At 47.6% G+C, this 18739-nt stretch overlaps 1 protein-coding gene and 1 long non-coding RNA gene across 3 annotated transcripts in view; one reads left to right on the forward strand and one right to left on the reverse strand.

Annotated features, from left to right (window-relative positions):
• PITPNA (phosphatidylinositol transfer protein alpha) overlaps positions 1-17592 on the forward strand; it is a 35816-nt gene extending 18224 nt beyond the window's left edge. The window contains exons 2-7 of one of the 2 annotated variants that reach the window (XR_015148106.1): positions 1418-1501; positions 2740-2817; positions 2976-3086; positions 4110-4475; positions 13982-14049; positions 15021-17592. Coding sequence is in view for 1 of the 2 variants with exons in the window: in XM_086359809.1 (XP_086215935.1) it covers positions 1418-1501; positions 2740-2817; positions 2976-3086; positions 4110-4232; positions 13982-14026 (441 nt within the window). In the remaining variant the exon portion in view is untranslated. The remainder of the gene's footprint in view (positions 1-1417; positions 1502-2739; positions 2818-2975; positions 3087-4109; positions 4476-13981; positions 14050-15020) is intronic. The other variant, XM_086359809.1, reaches the window with a different exon arrangement.
• A 462-nt stretch (positions 17593-18054) lies between these two features.
• Positions 18055-18706, reverse strand: LOC147352360 (uncharacterized). The gene is made up of 2 exons (XR_015148108.1): positions 18315-18706; positions 18055-18201 (listed from the first exon to the last, which is right to left on the reverse strand). It is a non-coding gene; the product is annotated as an uncharacterized LOC147352360 (long non-coding RNA).
• Between the last annotated feature and the right edge of the window lie 33 nt (positions 18707-18739).

Raw genomic sequence — 18739 nt, forward strand, 5'->3', positions numbered from 1 at the left:
AGAGCTAAAGTTTTATAACATCAAAATGAGCGAATCCCCTGACCACCCAGTGGGCCTGGGTTCAGTCCCTGCTCAGGGAACTAAGATCCCAGAGCCACATGTGCGATGCGCCCCCACACTCCTGAAAAAAGCCCATCAAAATTACAGCCTCTGTAGAGCACAGTTTGCCAGTAACTCCTCAGGTTTAAAATATACGTGTCCCTTACTCCAGCAGTTCCACACCTAGGAATTTATACTATAGTTATGTTTTCGTATGTGTGAAATCACTCAATATACAGGGAGAGTCATTGCTGTATTGTTGGTGTTGGTTTAGTCACTACATCATATCCGACTCTTTGCGACTCCACAGACTGTAGCCTGCCAGGCTCTGCTGGTTATGGGATATCCCAGGCAAGAATCCTGGAGTGGGTTGCCATATCCTCCTCCAGGGACTCTTCCCAACCCAGGGATCAAACTGAAGTCTCCTGCATTGGCAGGGGGATTCTTTACGACTGAGCCATTCTTGGTGTAGCCAAAGGTTAAAAACAACATAAGAGCCCACCAGTGGGATCCTGTTAAAGAAAACATTGTGCAACCATGTAGCCGTTTATTATGCAGCCATTAAAAAGAGCCAGGAGGGAACAGTCTTTAAAAGATATTGTTCAGTGGGGAAAAAAAGGATGTAAAATATGTGCTACCTTCTGTATTAAAAGAAAATCTCTGCAGTGGTGGTACCTGGGAGCTGCCTGAGAGACATGCAAGAGAAGGAGTTACTTTTTATCATATCCTTTTGTACGTTTGAACTTGTATCAGAATTTTGTAACTCATACCACCTCTTTGAGTTAGTTAATTTTTATCTTTTTTTTAAGATCTTTTACTTTTTTTTAATGTGGACCATTTTTTTTTTTTTTTTAATGTGGACCATTTTTAAAGTCTTCCTTGAATTTGTTACAGTATTGCTTCTGTTGTTTTTTATGTTCTGGCTTTTTGGCCATAAGGTATGAGGGATATTAGCTCCCCGGATTGCAAGGCAAAGTCTTAACCACTGGCCCACAGGGAAGTTCCAAGTTAGTTATTAATAATTTTTAAGAGCATCAAAATAAGCAGTATATGGCTAAGCAGGCAGGATCCTCACAAGAGGAATATGCAATCTTTACAAAGGGGGAACACACGGAAATAAAGAAGGTGCTAGGGGAGCCTGGAGAGTGTCTTGGGCTGCTGCAGTCATATTTAGCTTGAAAAATCAGAGCATTAGTTCTCAAATGTATGTCCACTTAAAATTCATTCACCCTCCCACTCCTTTGGATAGTTTTGTATGGACTGGTAGGAATCTCATGACTATGGCTGTGGGAACAGCTGCTGTTAGATGTCCATTCTGGGTAAAGGGTGTGGTAGCTATAAAATTGTACATAATGAGTGGTCACCCTTGTTCCTGCAGGTGCATAAACTGGAGCCTGAGGCATGGAAACATGTGGAAGTCATATATATAGACATTGCAGATCGAAGCCAAGTACTTAGCAAGGTAGGAACTATTCAGCTGTATGGATGGCCTTTGAGATGCAGAAGTCACTTATGTCAGAGAAACCAAGGAATCATACCAACCTGAGTCAAAGGGAAGTTCTCTCTTGAGTATTTTATTTTCTAAATGAGTGTTAAGAATCACCTTATCTTGACTTGGGGATACCACCAGGCAAATAGTGGCCCAGATATACACTCTTATGCTTCTTGGCTTAATATCCCCACTCCTATCCTCAAAAGATTAGTGGATTTAAAACAAAAACAAAAAAACAAAAACTTTTCATTGAAGTATAACATACATAGCAACGTGAATAGATCCTAAGTGTGCATCTATATACCTCAAACGGAACATCCCCAGATAGTTCTCAGACAGAAACACTAGCCGAGAGGATGGCCCTTTGAGTGTTTTGTCGATTCTGGTTGTTTCGTGTGAGTGGAGAGAAGTAGAGGTAGGGAAGGTTTAATAGGTAATCTCCTTCACTTTGGAAGGTGCTTCACCACTGTATGTGAATGCATGTGATTGTATATCTTTGTTATTTTGGTAAGCAGATGCTATAAGGAGTTTAGGTTTTCCCTTGCCCACATTAGTTAATGCAGAGAAACAGCCCAAGAGTAAACTTTTGTTACTGTTAATTAACACACAGCATTGACTGCATTTTAAATCACTGAAGGGAGATTGACAGCAGTACACAAGAGGATAAAGTCAATACATCGAACATTTCCAGTAGTGATTTTATTAAAACAAGGCAGTTTAAAAACAAAACAGAACAAGCCAGAGAGAGGTGGGACTGGAAGATTTCAGAAATGACTGGCTGATTGTTCTCAGCTCCAGCTGCTGTTTTAGAATTACCTGTTCTTTAAAATTACCCTAAAAAAATAAAATAAAATAAAATAAAATCACCCTGCGTTGCTCAAGGGTCAACTGTATTTTGAAAACACCTTCCCTGGTGCTCTGGATGTTCACTCCAGGTTTCAAATCCCCATCTTAAACAGTGGAAATCCAAGCCTGCTCACACAGTCTGGTAAAACTGAAAACAAGCCCTGGCAGACAAAATCACAGAGAGCTCTCCTCAGAGGCAAATGTAAACAGTTCTATATCTTGTTTATAGACTTTCCCATGTTTTCTTTGCGCCAAAAGCATCAAGAATGGTATGAACTGTACTGTGGTGGAAAATCTGATCTCTTTCTCTCTCCCTCTCTCTTCCCTACCCACCCCCCTCCCCCACCCCCAACTTCTGACAGGATTACAAGGCAGAAGAGGACCCAGCAAAATATAAGTCTATCAAAACAGGCCGAGGACCCTTGGGCCCCAATTGGAAGGTGCAATTCACACTCTTACCACCAGGGGGTGCTGGGGCCAGTGTGGTTGGGCCTCCCTCCTGGAGGTGGGGAACTGGGAGGGGGTGGGGGGCGCAAAGGGAGAGCCAGAGGTCAGCTCTTAAGTTACCTGTCTGCCTGTGGGTGTGTTTCTAATACAGCAAGAACTTGTAAATCAGAAAGACTGCCCATACATGTGTGCATACAAACTGGTTACTGTCAAGTTCAAGTGGTGGGGCCTGCAGAACAAAGTGGAAAACTTTATACATAAGGTAAGTGACCAGGGTGGGAGGCCTTCCAGTGTGTTGGTGGGGGGTGTTTTGTCCAAGAGAAGATCATACAACCCATGTGGCTTGTATCCTAGAGTGGCCAGCATCAGGATATATAGGTCTGATTTCCCAGACCCCCACTTCCCCTTGCACCAGACTCTTAGAGTTTAACGCTGTTCATCCAGGGGTACCACATGCAAATGGGAAGGAGACTGAGGCAAAAGAAGGAAACAGGAGGGGGCTTGTTACGATTAAATGGCAAATAAAACTCAGGATCTTTGCTTGACATCAAAAGGCAAAAAGTACTGTGGACCAAATTCTCTAGTACCCTGAATTACTGAACTAGACAAATCTAAGGCTTTTTTTTTCCTTTTTTTTTTTTAACAGAATATCAGACAAAAGTAATAACATGTGTAAATGGGAGACCCAGGAAAACTGAGTAACTTGCCCCAGTGGCACCTAAGAAGTCTCTGTAGTCTTCTCTCTGATGTGTGAGAGTCTGGTAAAATTCAGCAACATTTCATAGCTGTTGGCCAGTTTCATTTACTTATTTTTGGCCATGCCACGCAGCACGCGTGATCTTAGTTCCCTGACCATGGATCGAACCCAAGCCCTTGGCAGTTGAAGCACAGAGTCCTGACCACTGGGCTGCCAGGGACTCCCCCTGCTGCTGGCCAGTTTTAACCTGGTCTTGAGGCTCCAGAGACAAGGAGGAACTTGGCACAGTCATTTTGGGATCTTGGCTCATGGATTGCCTGTCTTGGGCACAGAGCCTTGGGGCAAGCTAGGCACCACTCTCTCCTTGGGGGCTTGTCTGACTTGAGGCCGTACCCATCAGAAATGTGGAGGCAAGGGTCACTGACCTGAGGGATTGGAGGACCAATCCAGATCAGCCAGTGGGGTACCTACAACTCCTCCCCCAACCTTCCCAGTACACTGTGGGTGCTGGCGTGGAGGGCGTGGGCAAGAGGGCTGCCGCAGCGGCCCCCACCTTCCAGTTCTAACTTGGGTCCCTCCTTTTTATAGCAAGAGAGGCGTCTGTTTACAAACTTCCACCGGCAGCTGTTCTGTTGGCTGGACAAGTGGGTCGACCTGACGATGGACGACATTCGAAGGATGGAAGACGAGACGAAGAGACAGCTGGATGAGGTACGTGGGAGGCCCGAGGAGACTCCGGGGCTGTCCGCTAGGAGACTGTCGTGCCGGGGCAGCTCACTGAGGGCACCGTCCTGTGGTTCTAGGAACATGTCAGCGTCCACTGTGGGTAAGGTCTAATGCCAGGCGATATGGGAACTACAAGGAAGAAAGCAGCCTGTGCTCTTGAACTTGCAGTCTAGTCGAGGTCTTGGCATATCCAGAGAGACAGATATGGCGGGCTGTGCTGAATGCCAAGTGAGTAATACAGTTGCCGCAACGGTCCTCCAGAGCCGGGTGGGGGAACCGTGCTGGGCTGCAGAGGCGGAGGTGGCCCCGGGAGGCGGAGGCAGGCTGGGCTGGTCCACGAATAGCGCGCACGTAACCCACAGAGGACAGCGGCGGAACGCACACCACAACCCCTTTTTAACGGTGTTGGAGCTATTTTAGAGTTTGGAGCCTTTGCCCCCGCCTTTTTTTTTTCTTTCTGGCTTGGCATGGTTCCCAGAAGGAGAGCTATCTGCTGCTCCATGGGAGCCTGAAGACCTAGCACCCCTCTTGCCTCCTTTGAGGAATTTGGGACTGCTTGCCTGCAAGACTCCCTCTGAGGAGACTGTTAGTAAATAGCACTCAGGCGCCCACCAGTGTGAGGCATCATTTGGAGGGCTTCTCCAGGTCTCGGCCCATCTCCTGTGGTTCTCACAACCCCTGTGAGGGGGTGCCGCTGTTTCCCCACACTCAGGTGAGGAGGTAGAGGCGCTGAGAGTTCAAGGCCGGGCCCAGGGTCACACAGCCTGCAGGTGACACAGTCAAGGGAGGAGGAGCCGTAGCACTCAGTCACTCGGCCGCTTCTCCTCCCTCTACATGCCATCGGGGTCTCCTTCCTGCCTCTTGGGGCTGAACATAAGGCAGGAAGCTCTGTTTCATACGAACTGCCATCCATCTCTCCCTCCTTGCCCTGGCAGGGTTGTCATGGAGCCTGGTGTGTGGCAGGCAGAGCTTTGCACAGCCGTGCCTGGCTCTCCAGTGGGCCCTCAGGTGAGATGCAGGCCCAGGTCCAAGGTGCCCCCCACTACACTGGTGCTCCCGCTGCGCTGTGCTGGTCTTGGTGGAAAGTGGGCCCACGTGCTCTTCCTTGGAGGGGGAGCCCCGTGGGGAATGGATTCTACCCTCCAGGATGACACTTCCGGGCTGACTCACTGGTTGCAGCGGTTTGCTGAGTGAGTTCCTGTTGAAGGCAGATGTTTAAGTCATTCATTCAGCTGCAGTTCCAGGGAAGTGGTAGGATTTTGGACACAAGTCCTGCTTCTGCTAAAGATCTTCAGGAAGCGGTAGGTTTTAATGTCCAGAGCTCTGGCGATTCTAACAGTGTAAGAGAGAAGCCTTGAATCTTGTGGTCACCTGAGTCCTGACCAAAAAAAAAAGAAACAAGTTACCAAATGGAGGAACAGGGACAGAGCCTCTGAGGTTTTAGTCTGCAGCGCCAGTTGCCTGTTGCTGCCAAGCAGGCCAGCATACCCCAGGGTCATGGAAACGTTGGCCAACAGCCAACATTTAAAAAGTCTTGGGATCTAAAGAGTATAAGACTCTTGGGGTCGAATTCTGGGCAGGCTGTCCAGGGGATCTGCTGAGCTGCCTCCCTCAGGTCCACAGCTCGCGGGCACTCGTCCTCAGAGTTCTTCTTCAGTCCCTAGGCCTCGTCTTTGTTTCTCCATTCTGTGGATAATTGTGCCAAAAGTTTGGATGATCTGTGTTGTCCAAGATAACTGCAGATGCAGAAATCCTTCCTTGGAACTGGACTTTTTTAAATAGTTGGTGGTGGGAAAGCAAGCAAAACCACTGGGGGCGTGTTCTGGCCCCGTTTGCAGCAGCCTGGAGCCTTTGTGCTGACTGTACTTCTGGCTCGCGTGTGGCTCTCCTTTCTTAGTTTTCCTCTTTCTAAAAATACTTCTATCAAAGTTTTATTTTCAGAGGTTTTTTTTTCCATTTATAAAAAAAGCCACTTCACTGAGGTCTGACATACAGAGAGCTGCACCTATTTAATGTGTACATCTTGCGGAGTTTGCAGATAAACAGACGTTCGTGCAACAGTTGCTGCAGTCAGTACTGTCACCCCACAAGTATTTTCATAGGTTTGAACTCAGGTAGTATCCCACACTTAGGAGGAAGACACTAGCTTCTTCTGCCCTATCCCCAAGGTTGCGGCCCCAGAAGTGGCCCCTTGCAATCCTTTTTTTTTTTTTGAATTTTTTGTGTTGGAGTATACATACATTAGCTCAGTCATGTCCAACTCTGCAACTGCATGGACTGTATCCCGCCAGCCTCTCCTGTCTATGGAATTTTCCAGGCAAAAATACTGGAGCGGGTTGCCATTTCCTTCTCTAGTATTGGGGTGCAGCCAGTTAATGCATACTGTGATAACTCAGGTGAACAGTGCAGGGACTCGGCCATACACATACATACATATCTGAACCCTGTCCCCGCCTCTGGTTTTCATTTCTTCCGTGGATAATTCTGGTTTTCTTAGGAAGTTAGTAAACGCGCCCCTCGTTGTTAGCTTAGTTTTGTGTCTGTATCATTAAGTTGTGTCTTTGAGTCTCACGCGGGTGCGTGGTTGGGCTGGTTGCCACAATATCAGTAGTTGAGGCTGGTTCATTCTCATTCATTTTGCTCCCACTCGATAGACACTTTAATCTGAAGATCTCTTCAGTTCTGGAAAATGTTTCTGTGTCCCCTGTTTCATGATTTTCTCCCTTCTGTCCCCTTTGTTCTCTTTCTGGAATTTTCTGTTGTTGTTGTTAGAAGTTGGACATCATGAATCGACCTTCTAATTTTCTTGTCTCCTTTTTTGTGTGCTTTCTAGGAGAGGTTTTCTGATGTTAACTTTTGTCTCCTCTATTGAATTTAAGACATTCTTAAGCACTTCTTGTTCTGTTCTTGGCATCAGTTTCCTTTTCTGAAGCATGGGGTTTGGTTCTTGCGTTTGGTTTTGAGGTCTCTCTTCCCCCTGAACATTGTTTCCCCTGAGCTCCTCTTCCCGTTGGACTTTGTGTTTCCTCTTAGGGGCTTCCCTCCAATGACTGGGGGTCCTGGGCTGTCCATTCACAGTGAAGAGTGAAGCTCCAAAAAGTGGATGAAGCTCTCTGAATCAATTGTTGTTATTGTTCAGTTGCTCGGTTGTGTCCAACTCTTTGCGACCCCAAGGACTGCCGCACGCCAGGCCTCCCTGTCCCTCACCATCTCTCAGAGTTCACCCAAGTTCTGAATCAGTGGCTCGGCTTACTGAAGGGTAGGTAGTCAGATGGTTTCACTGGGACTTCCCACTTCAGGCTCCTGAGTCTGTTTTTCTTGGGCTGCTCATTTTGCTTCAAGAGGACACCCCAGCCTTTTTTTCATGGGGCTGGTCAAGGCCAGCATCTTGGGAGCTGATCTAGGGAAAGGTCCTGGGGGCAGACTGAGAACCAGGGGAGTAAACACAGGACACGCCAGAGCCAAACTCTTCTTTATTTCCACTTGCAAAGAAGTCACCCGTTTCTCACCCCAGCCGCACTCCCTCCACATAGAGGCACCTGGTGCTGCCGGTTGCCAAGCTTCTGGAGAACCTGCGGCAGTAGTGGGTCCGCTCCCTCCCGGCTGCCCTCCTCACCCGCAGCTCCTGCTGCTCTGCAGATTAGTCACTGCTCCTCCGTCCTCTTTTCGTCTTCCAGAATGCTATTTCCATCTCTTACCTGCTGTTGTCTCCTCCTCTGTTCTTGTTGTCTTTGTAGTTTTCCATCTTTCCATCTTTTTTTCTTTCTTTTTTTTTAATTCCTTTACTGTCATCATGCTAAGCTTTGGAGGAGAAATAGCAGTAAATACTTGCACTGGATCCAGCCTGCCATGATTAACTGCAAGTTTGTGATAGAAATTATGACTGTTATTCTTTAAACCAAGGCATAGCAGTCTGGTGTGAGTGGGTTGTTTTGTGAGTTACAAGAGGTCACTATAAGGCCACAGTCACCCCTGCCATAACTCTTGTCCTCTGGGAGGTGAACCCGCCATTCTTGGATGAGGCTCAGGGATTTGAGAAACAAGGGATCAAGAGATTAGGCCTTTGCCCTAAAAACAAAAATGTCAGGAAATGTGTGCCTGTGGGGGAGCAGTGGCTCTCCCTCTCTCCCCTCCCTCCTCTCCTGTCCTGTTCTTAAGAAACGCATAATCTCAAAAGTGGAAGAAAGTACCTTAAAGGTCATTTAGTCTAATTATGTGGCCAGTGCTCGAGTCTTCTCTGCCCTTTCCCCTTAGCTTGTGCTTGAGCACCTCCTGTAATGGGGAACTCCCTGTCTTATGAACATGGCAGTCATAAACATATCTATCTATCCATATTTTTTAATTGAAGTATATAGTTGATTTGCAATAAGTTGCTTTTCTGTGGCTTACGGGATCTTAGTTCCCTGTCCAGGGATTGAACCCAGGGCCACGGCATGAGAGTACCAAGTCCTGACCACTGGACTGCCAGGGAATTCCCACACAGTAACGTACTTTATTATTAATAGAAGCTGACGTTTATGAGGTCTTCCCATGTGCCTGTCACGTGTGGGGAGCTGACATCTGACACGCACTGTCACGACATCCTCTCGGCTACCTGTGCCATGGGTATTCTTTGCAGAGAAGTTAAGGATACCTTCCAGTTCAGAGAGCAGGTACCTCCTGGACCTTGGTCATTAACTCGAGATAATGAGATAGGGAGAAGAGGACTCATTTTAAAAATTGTAAAAAAAAAACCAACAAAACAGCTTGTTTCCCTGTTTACAGGACTCTCTAGAACATTTGCTGAAAAACAGCAACGAACACATGATTGAAGACCCTGCAGCATTTTCGTCCTCCTCTTCCCCCGTGGGTCTTCTCTCTAGCTCTTTGGCTCCTCTGATCCCTCCAGCCCATCCCTTCTGGACTTTGTACTTTGGGATGGAGCTCAGAGGCTTCGTGGCACTCTTTGCTCTGTGGGCTCACTTGGCGGGCTTGTCTCTGAGCGTCTCTGTAGACAATCTCCTTTTCCATTTGCTTGAGTCTGAATGTGCCCGTCTCTTTCTCATCACTTTAGTATGGATGAAGAGGGCCCTTGCTCCATCCTCTGGCTTTTTGACTGATGATTCACCATTACTTCTAGATTTTAAGTCTTAAACACTGGACCTATTACCTATCAATTACCTAAACATCCCTGTGCAGTGAAGTGCCTGGCACGATACTACATCCCAGAGTTCCCTGTTTGGGATTGTGATAGACAAGGGTCTTCAGATTAAAACACTTAGTGCCTGGTTCTTGTGCTGGGCTGTGGAAGATTGTATCTGAGATTCCCGTAGTGCCTGCAGAGGGCAGAGCGAGTTCTTCTGAGGCCGAGGGATCCCTGTCTTCTGAGGCTGATGCTGTCCTTGGAGTCTTAATTCCCTTCGCCCTGCCCAGCAGCGATTGACCCCAGAGCAGACCACCTGGAATATTGACCAGCATCTTGAAATAGGGGAGCAGCTTTATTTTCTTTATAAATATTTAAATTTTTTGATATTAAGGTAATGTATAAGCATTAAACAGTTTTTAGGAAAGTAAAAAAATAGAAAAAAATCACTTGTACTCTATTTAAAAACAACCACTGTAAACGTTTTAAGAATTCTTACACACTTGGTTCTGATGGTGCTGCACGAGCCTGGGTGGTCCTCTCACTCTTCTCTAAACACTGTAACAGCATTCAAACCAGGAGAAAAGTCCCTCCACATACACATTTCTCACGTAGCTGCATCTTGCTCTGTACTCTCTGGCCCGTGTTGGATTTTCCTTCATGTTGTTTGCAGGTTTTCATTGTTTATAAATAATGCCATGATGAGAAATTTCTATGCACTCCATTGTTTGGGTAATTAGGATTATTTACTTAGAATAAATTCCTACAAGTAGAATTAGAGGATTTAACATTCTTGTTACTTATTGCCAGATTTCTCCCCCAAAAGGCTGAACCTGTTTATAGAGTAGGCTTCTAAAGAATTTCAGTTCCGCATTTGCCTTGTATTTATGTGCTTTCAGGACAGGTTTGTGGTTACTATTCAGTGTCATAAATGATTTTTTTTTTACTGGCTTAATTTTTTACTTAATTTTTGTTGGAGTATAATTGCTTCACAGTGTTGTGTTAGTTTCTGCTGTACAGCAGAGTGAATCGGCTGTATGTACATATATCCCCTCTTTTTTAGATTTCCTTCTAGCTTAATTTTTTTTACTGAATTTTTTTTTTGAGATGATTGTGAGATTCACATGCAGGGGTAAGAAATAATACAGAGAGGAGATCTGCTTCTCCCAGTGACTATGTCTTGCAAAATGATAGTATGATATCACACCCAGGAAATTGATACTTTTACAAGTTCCTTTAAGTCAAAGGTGTATTTCATACTTATAGGAAAAGCAGTTTTCAAAAGATGCAGAAAAATATTTTTTAAAAAAGAAGAAGACGACCAAATAAATAAATAAAAATAAGTAGAGGAATGAAAGTCCCTTTCTTCCAGCCCCTGGCCTCATTGCCTAGAGCAAAGCCCTGCTAAAAAGAAATCATTCAGGACCGGAGCTTCTGTTTTTGTGTTCCTTGACTGTAGGTGCATAGATAGCTGGTGATGGCTTGATCCGAGGAACACTATAAACGTTAGATAAAATCTCTCATTTTAGGCCCCTGAAAACAGGAAATAAGCATTCTTAGAACATTTCATTGTAAGAATGAAATAATGCATTTTTATTTCGGTGCACCCTCTGTGGGGGGACCTTGTCTTTGAGAGTAAAGGAAGCTACTGTGTTTCCTGATAGGAAGTTGCATCTTATTTCAAGCAATAGGAGAACAGGACCTGGCTTTGCGTTAGTAAATGCAAGCCAGGCAGTGAGCTCTCAGGGTCTATAGGTATCTGCTTGAGACCCAAAAGCTTTGCTCCCATAATACTAAATCTTAGCCTCTTTGATTATTGAAAATGTACATGAATGGTCATTAGTGAGCAGCCATGTAATGAGTGCATTTCTGTCTTCTTTCACATTTATTTATTTGGCTGGCTGCGCTGGGTCTTAAGTTGTGGGCACTCCAGATCTTTAGTTGTGGCATGTGGGATCTAGCTCCCTGACCAAGGATCGAACCCAGGTCCCCTGCATGGAGTCCTAGTCACTGCACCACCAGGGAAGTTCCCATTTTTGGTTTGGGGGGTGGGGTAGGGGGTTTTGTAATTGTTTTGAAGGACTTTCTTTTTTTGTTGTTGTTTTCTGAAAGAGTTTCAAACTTAATGAAAATGACAAGAATACGAAGGAAAGGGTAAGACAGCGTCCACCAGCGCACCCTCCTAGTCTCAGTCTGGCGCAGCCTCTGTTTTCTGGGAGTTCCATGACCTTGACATTCGTGGAGGTGATAGGCTAGTCATTTTGTAGACGGTGTTTCAGTTGGGGTTAGTCCAGTGCTTCTGCGTGATTAGATCCAGCGTCTGTATTTCAGACCAAAAGGTCACAGGCTCGGTGTTCTTTTCCTTGTATTCTGCCTGTCCTTCTTGTCCAGTCCGGGTGAAGTTACCTTTATTTACCTGGGTGTGGTCATCACTCTTGGGGTGCTGCTGAGCCCAGACCTCCTCGTAGGATGGCGTGGAGGGATTTTAACATCTGTAGCTATTTCTATCTCTCTCTGATCTATTACGTTCACACAAATACTTCCAATTCCGACCTCACACCACAAGGGTAACTTTCCGTCTTTTAAAAAATTTGACTCAAGAAAAATCTTGAGTTTGTTAAGCTCGTATAAAGTACTTTATTAATTACTATGGATAACCGAAGTTATAGGAGCAATATAAATTTAAAGCTACCATTCAGGAAAGTGAGTTTTGAGCAAAATCTACAGGGAAGAGGCATTCCAAGAGGGAGCTAAGAACTGTCACTGCTGTGGCTTTGGGTTCAGTCCCTGGTCAAGGAACTAAGATCCCACAAGCGGCTCAGCACAGCCAAGGAAAGAAAAGGATTTTGAGAAAACTCTAACCTGAAAGACCAAGCTGCGAGCTTAGATATAATCACAGTCATCATTATCAGTAGGGAGTGACTATGGGAAACTCTGGGGAGGACCGGGAGGATGTTTTTCTCATGTTCAGGTTCCACGTGGGCTCAGTGATTTATACTAGTTAGGGGGGTGGTAAACAATGGTCATGGGTTTGAAATGTGGCAGGAAGTATATTCAAAGGTGTTTCCCAGTAGAAAGCTACTACTGATGAGATAGAGTCTCTGAATAATGTGGCTGAAGTCTGGTGAATAAAGCACAACTGAGGAGGCTGTAGCTTAAACGTGCAGCTTCTTGAGTGTTATGTGCACACATGGCGTGTTCGCTGTGCTATTTAGAACAAAGACATAACAGGACTGATAACATGTACAGCGTTCCAAGCACTCCTCTGTGCTAAGTACTCTCCCTGAATAGCTTAATCTTCATTACAACCCCATGACATATGTAGTGTCTATTATTATCTCTGTTTTTATTATTACAGAAATTGAGGCTTAGAGAGCAGTGAAGTAACTTGTTCAAGGTCACAATTTAGTGATGAAGCCAGAATGTGATCCAGGCAGTCTGATTCCAGCGCCTATGCTCTGAGGGGCTCAAAAGTTGTTGAATGAGTAAAGACTGATACCTGGCACAGAAAATTCATGGACAGTGAAGACATGTCTAATGGGAAGTTATAATAGACATGTTATAGACATCCTGCAATTAGAAACTGTTTTCAAGTTGGAAAGGATTTGAGAGCAATCACCAGCACGGTGTTCCCAACAAGAAGTTGTGTCCACTGCTGTTGAAAGGTGCAGGGGACAGGGACCACTCAGTGCTCCCAGAGAAGACCCTGTTCTGTTCTCCAGCAGCCTCGCACTTCTGCCAAGCTGAGCTCTGCCACCTGCACTCTCCATCCCTGTGCCCACTTGGCTGACTGGGCAGACTGGCCAAAACCTCTTTTTTTTTTTTGGCCATGTCACACAGCATGTGGGGTCCTCCCCAACCAGGGATGGAACCTGTGCACACACACACACACACACACACACACACACACACAAACACACACCCGCCCTGGAAACAGGCAAGTCCCAGGCGAAGCCTCTAAGCAGAGCCCAGGAAAGGGAATTGCTGTTCCCTCTGCCTGAAATGTTTCCTGCTGCGCCCTCACCCCCACCCCCCCACCGCAGCCCCTGAGTACCCACAGGATTTCCTGCCTCATTTCCTTCAGGTCTCTGCTTAGACGTCACTTATCAGAGAGGCCTTCCCCAGGCAGCTCATAAAACAGCACCTCCCCTGAGCCATTCTCTATCCCAGCAACCTGCAGCCCCATCTGACGTGGACTAGTTTCTCTGTCTTCCCCTTACTTTGTCCCAGAATGTAAGCTCCCTGAGGAGAAACTTGGTCTGTTTTGGTTCATGGCTGAATCTTCAGGCTGGGAACCGTGCCTTGCCAAAAAAAAGATGCTTCATAAATATTTGTTGAATTAATGAAAGAAAGAGAGGAGCTTAAGAACTAAACCCCAACACTGAGACGCAGGGGAGAGAACTAGAAATCATGGCCGGTGGGACCAGTGACAGAGCTATAAATTGTGTGGCATTGGCCCTGTGTACGCAGAATTCAATTCTTCCGATTTGCTTTGTGCGCAAAATACATGCTCTACCCTATCCGCTGGCAGGCTTGAGGAGGAGGAATTTGTGCCTGTGGTGGAGTTCCAGCAGCAGCAAACACCTTGCATTTCTCCTCTTTTCTGTTGCAGATGAGACAAAAGGACCCAGTGAAAGGCATGACGGCGGATGACTAAAGCCACTCCCCCCCTCCTGCACCGTATGTACCAAGTTTCTCACTGAGTGCATCACAGACGCCAAAATCAGTCATCAGTCTGGGTCCTCGCCTCTTTCCTCATCCTGCCCTCTAGTTGTAATGATGGTTGTGGTGCCTTCATTACATAATGAAGGAGATGATGGCTTTCAAGACATTTCAGGGATCCATGTGATTGGATACAAACCCACTAGAGACGGGCAGGGGGTGGGACGTGGGGCTGGAAGGGGGCAGCGGGTGAGCATCAGAGCTTATCTGCACCTGATGACTCTTCCTCCCGTGAGGGGAGCCATTTCAAGTGGAAGCTGGTCTTCTGGTTGCTCCTTTACCCCCTGGACCAGAGCCGTTCCCTGCCCAGCCCTTGGAATATTCGCTGCCCAGACAGCTTTTCCTAGTGGTCCTCGCTGGGTCTGGTGCTTCATTTCCTTCCTCTCTGTACCCTCTGATCCCAGACTGTCCCCATCGGAGACAGCACCTTTCAGGTACTGGGAGAGTATTTCTGCCCAGGCCGTAGGACCAGGTTGGGATGTCCCTTGTTGCACATGGTCATCCCTTCCCAAGATCCTTCCTTCTGTCAGCTCCCAGAGCCTCTAGACTTGCTCTTACTCCAGCAGCTCAGAGGGGCTTAGGCACGGAACGAAAGGCCTGGCCCTGCTCCCCATCTGGCTCTGAGAAAAAATAATGTTATCCAATAAAACCTGGCTGCCTAGCACTGGGGGGCCCAGGACTCAGCCGCTGTGCCACGAACCTCTGCTTGTTTCCTGCCCCGCACGCTTGAGGAGACCTTCCGGGAGATGAGAGGGTAGGACAGGACGGGTGGTGGCGACGCCAGCTTCTTGTCCCCGCTGGGACCTCAGTCCCCTCCCTCTTCACCCCCCACCCCCGCCCCTCACCCCGCCCCGCTCTGCCTGGCATACTTCCTCCTTTTGAAATTCCCCCGTCCATGATTTAGTGTTTCTGTTTTCTTTCTCTTCCAGTTTTGCAAGCCAGTGGTCAACAGGAAGGCCCAGCAGCTCCACGCTCCCGAGTGACAGGCCATCTCCGGACGCAGCCTTCTGTGCCCATTCTTCAGGCAACTCTGACCCCTTACCGTAGCTAATTCTAGATGCCCTTTACTGTTGTGAACAAATAGACCGTCTGGTATTATGCAGCCCGTGTGAGCGGGAACCTGCCCCTCTGAGATGTGTGGCGTTGTAGGCGGCTGTATTTACAGCGCCTCCCTCTTCAACCATTGTGTTCTTGACCCATTTCTGTGTGCCCTGCCCACCCCCCTTTATTTCCAAGTGACATTTTTAGTCTTTGAAAATAGCTACCTTTTGTGATGTGGTGATTTAAACAATTTACTTTGTTTTCAACCTTGGGATAAACTGAAGTGTTTGGCTTCCTGGGCAGGTCTTCGCAATTTTGAGTGCTCACGGGGGGAGAGGGGATGAGGCAGAAATAGATTTGTTTCCCCCCCAGTTGCCCAGAACATCAGTGTGGCTTCGTAATTCTGATCTCTGCTCCTAGGAACCCACTGTTAAGAGTGCTCTAGGCACCATGGAAGTACCCAAGGCCCAGCCAGTCTGTTTTGAAAATTAAACAACAGATAACCCCTGCTCCAGTCATCGCATCGCTGGTCACTCGTCTTAGAAATACCTATGGCTCCTTGGCCCTCCTGTTGCCTACTCTGTCTGAATCTCTGCAGAGCCTGTAATATGCCCGGGTCAACTCTCCTGGAGGGGACTGTCCCACGTGGCCCTTAGAATTGGGTCTGCCCCATATATACCTAATAGTGTGCCCACCCCCCAGCTCCCACCATCCCCAGGAGCTCTGTGTCCACACTCTTCTTCCCTTTTGGGCTGGTGCTGCCACTCAGCAATAACCCCCTCCTCTCTGTGCTTTCTTAGATTCCTGTCCTCTGTCTGAGGCTGGTCAGGACACAAGGGGTCTTGATCTTTTCATGCTGCACAAAACAAGCATGCAAAAAGCTTTTTCCCAGAACACGTTCCCCCCTCCTCTCCAGTGGCCGGAAAGGATCAAGATCTCAGCTTGTCCTGCCCCCATGCAGAGTTCTGCCCTGGACAATCAAGAGCCAGGAGTGATCGCAGTGGCGAATTCTACCAAAGTTGGCTGGTGTGAAAGCCCAGGCCTGCGGGGGAGCAGAGGCTGCTGAGGGCTTCCTAGTCGCCTGTGACTTGGCAGCGCTGGAGTACGCCTTCCCAGTGGGAGAATCTGAGATAGCCGTGGTGTCACTTGACATCTCCCGAGCCTCGTGAAGTTTGTTGGCCAAGTGTGCAGTGACTCAAGCTAACGAGAGACCAAATCTCTGTTAGGGGAGCAAGAAGCAGAATGGGATGATCTGTCCTTAGGTTTTTGTCAGTTTGTTTTGCCTTACTGATTTCTAAGTGCAATAAGGGAGTGTCACGTCTGGGACTTCCTGATGGCTGCTTCCCTGTGGCCCCCCTGGGGCAAGGCAGGGGGGACAGGTTCAGCGTGGTTAGCTCCTGCCTTCACTGAGTCCCCTCTGGGACCACAAGATACCCCAACACACCTTCCTTTTAGTCTCCGCACCTTGTGGGGTCTATAGTAATGGATCTGGGGCAATTCATTTGGTTATTAGCAGCCCAACTGCTGGTCGCATTTGACAGGGCAAGTTGAAGTGGCATTCCTACTGGAGAAAAATGTACATGTTTTCCTACAAGTTCTGTAATAGCTGTAATTATATTTGTGCTTAAAGCTTTCCCTTCTTTCATTCATCAACTAAGTGAAGTCCAGATGTGCGTTAGCCTGGGAGAAACAAGCAGTGATAATGGAAGCAGACGATTGTTTACGTGGTTTGAGGGTCAGCAGATGTTGGTCTTCTTCCTTCAGTTCTTCTCTGAGATTCATACATATCACTCCAACTTGGGGAGCAGCGGGGCTTGCTCTTTGTGGGCCTTTTCTCTAGCTCCACCTGCCTCCACCTGTTGCCCCAGTTCAGCATCTATGTGAGCTGATTCAGAGGTCAGCTGGATCTGGGGCTCCAGTCCACATCAGCGTAAGGAGGGATGAGCCTGGTCTATTCTGTCCCCGTGGAGAGTGTCGCTGCTGGGCAATGATACCTTTTAAGTACCTCCCTTCCCTTCTTACTTACCCTGCCCAAACTGACTAGCACTCAGAGGGGCTTAGGATGCAAGGCTTAGCTCCAAGGGTAGTCTTTGAGGATGTGCCATGCCCCTTCAGACCAGCTGCTTCCATCGGATTTCCAGGGCCGCAGTCCCAGTTGGAAGCAGCGGTGCCTCTGGGGGATGAGGGGTGCTGGGCTCTGGGCTTCTCACGGAGAGGCGTAGGGGACAGGGTCAGTATTGTGGGCACGTGTATATCTTCCCCAATTCTCTTACAGTCCCTGCTGGGACTCCCTGACTTATTTTGGTTGGTTCCTAGTGCTACTTCTTTTACAAAATACACTTTGTAGACCTGATTAGATTACCTTGTTTATTTAATGTGAGTTTGTGCCTTTTTGTCTCAATCTTCCAATACAGGTATATTGGGGGAAAAAAAAAGCAGTCTAATAAAATCCTAGACAGAGCTGTCTGGAGTCCAGCTTATTGGTGATGTTCTCATGTCCATTTTACAACTTAGATATCCTCAAACTCTTGCTGACATCCCCCATTTTACCAGGGAAGGATTAGAAAGATCCAAGATACCTCTAGAAATTGTGGCACATGGATTTCTGTAAACTAAGACAATCGCTCATCATTTTACTTATACAAACATCACATACCTCAAAGTATTTGGGCCATTTTCTACTGGTAGTATTTGCTTCTTGCTTTTGTCTCTCCTACTCTCCACATCTCCCTTTATCCTTCCTACCAAGCAAAACATTTAAGGGAGTTCTTACCCTGGCTTCTGGGTCTGAACCTTACGAAGTATGTTTGTAAAACTGTCGTGCATTTTTCTTGGGAGAGTCATGGTTCTCATCAGATCTTCAAAGGAATCCCATGCACGGTCCTGCCTCGCACCCCCAAAAGACTAACAACGAATCAGTGATTTGAAGGAAATCATCATCTTTGGCACAGTAAATAATCTTCATGTTTGGGCATAGATAGAGGTAGTGACTTATTTTTCGTTCACCAACGGCTTATTTTCCGAGTCCAGAAGCCCCTAAGTGTCCAAGGTGTAGCAGTGTGCACGAGTCTGGAAAGAGGAAAACACCTGAACGTTGGAAGTGGAGAACTGGGGGCCCTCAGTGGCCTAGAGGAGGGAGGTTACCTGTAGCTGGGGGGGTAAGAGTGGATTACAGGCCGTACAGTGGCTGGCTGCGTCCCATCCGGATCGCTCTCTGCCCCTCCGGGCGTTGGGAACCTGTAGAAATAGGTGCCCTAGGACCCAGACAGCCCACTCGCCGATAGTGAAAAAGGACGCGCTGGGGAGGGCGTGGCGTCGACTTCCGCCGGACCGCCGGAGGACAGCCCCTCCCGGCCAGCCTCGCGCGGGGCAGCCTGGGAGCTTCGGGGGCGGAGTCTAGGCCGCCGCGCCCCGCGTGCCGGGCAGTGTTGCGTCGGGTTCTGCTGATACGGGGACACGCCTCTCTTACGTCCCCGGTCCCCTAGGCCCCTTTCCCTCCGCCTTTTCCCGTTTCCCGCTCCTTGGAGAGTCCTGCCTCTTCCTGCGGACCCGCCACCCAGAGTCCTCCGTGCGCCCCGGCCCCGCCTCTTACGGAAGCCTAGTCGGA

This window comes from Bos grunniens, chromosome 19, assembly GCF_055505025.1.
Source record: "Bos grunniens cultivar Pamir isolate PY7600 chromosome 19, Bosgru_T2T1.0, whole genome shotgun sequence".
In the NCBI taxonomy this organism is placed as follows: domain Eukaryota; kingdom Metazoa; phylum Chordata; class Mammalia; order Artiodactyla; family Bovidae; genus Bos; species Bos grunniens.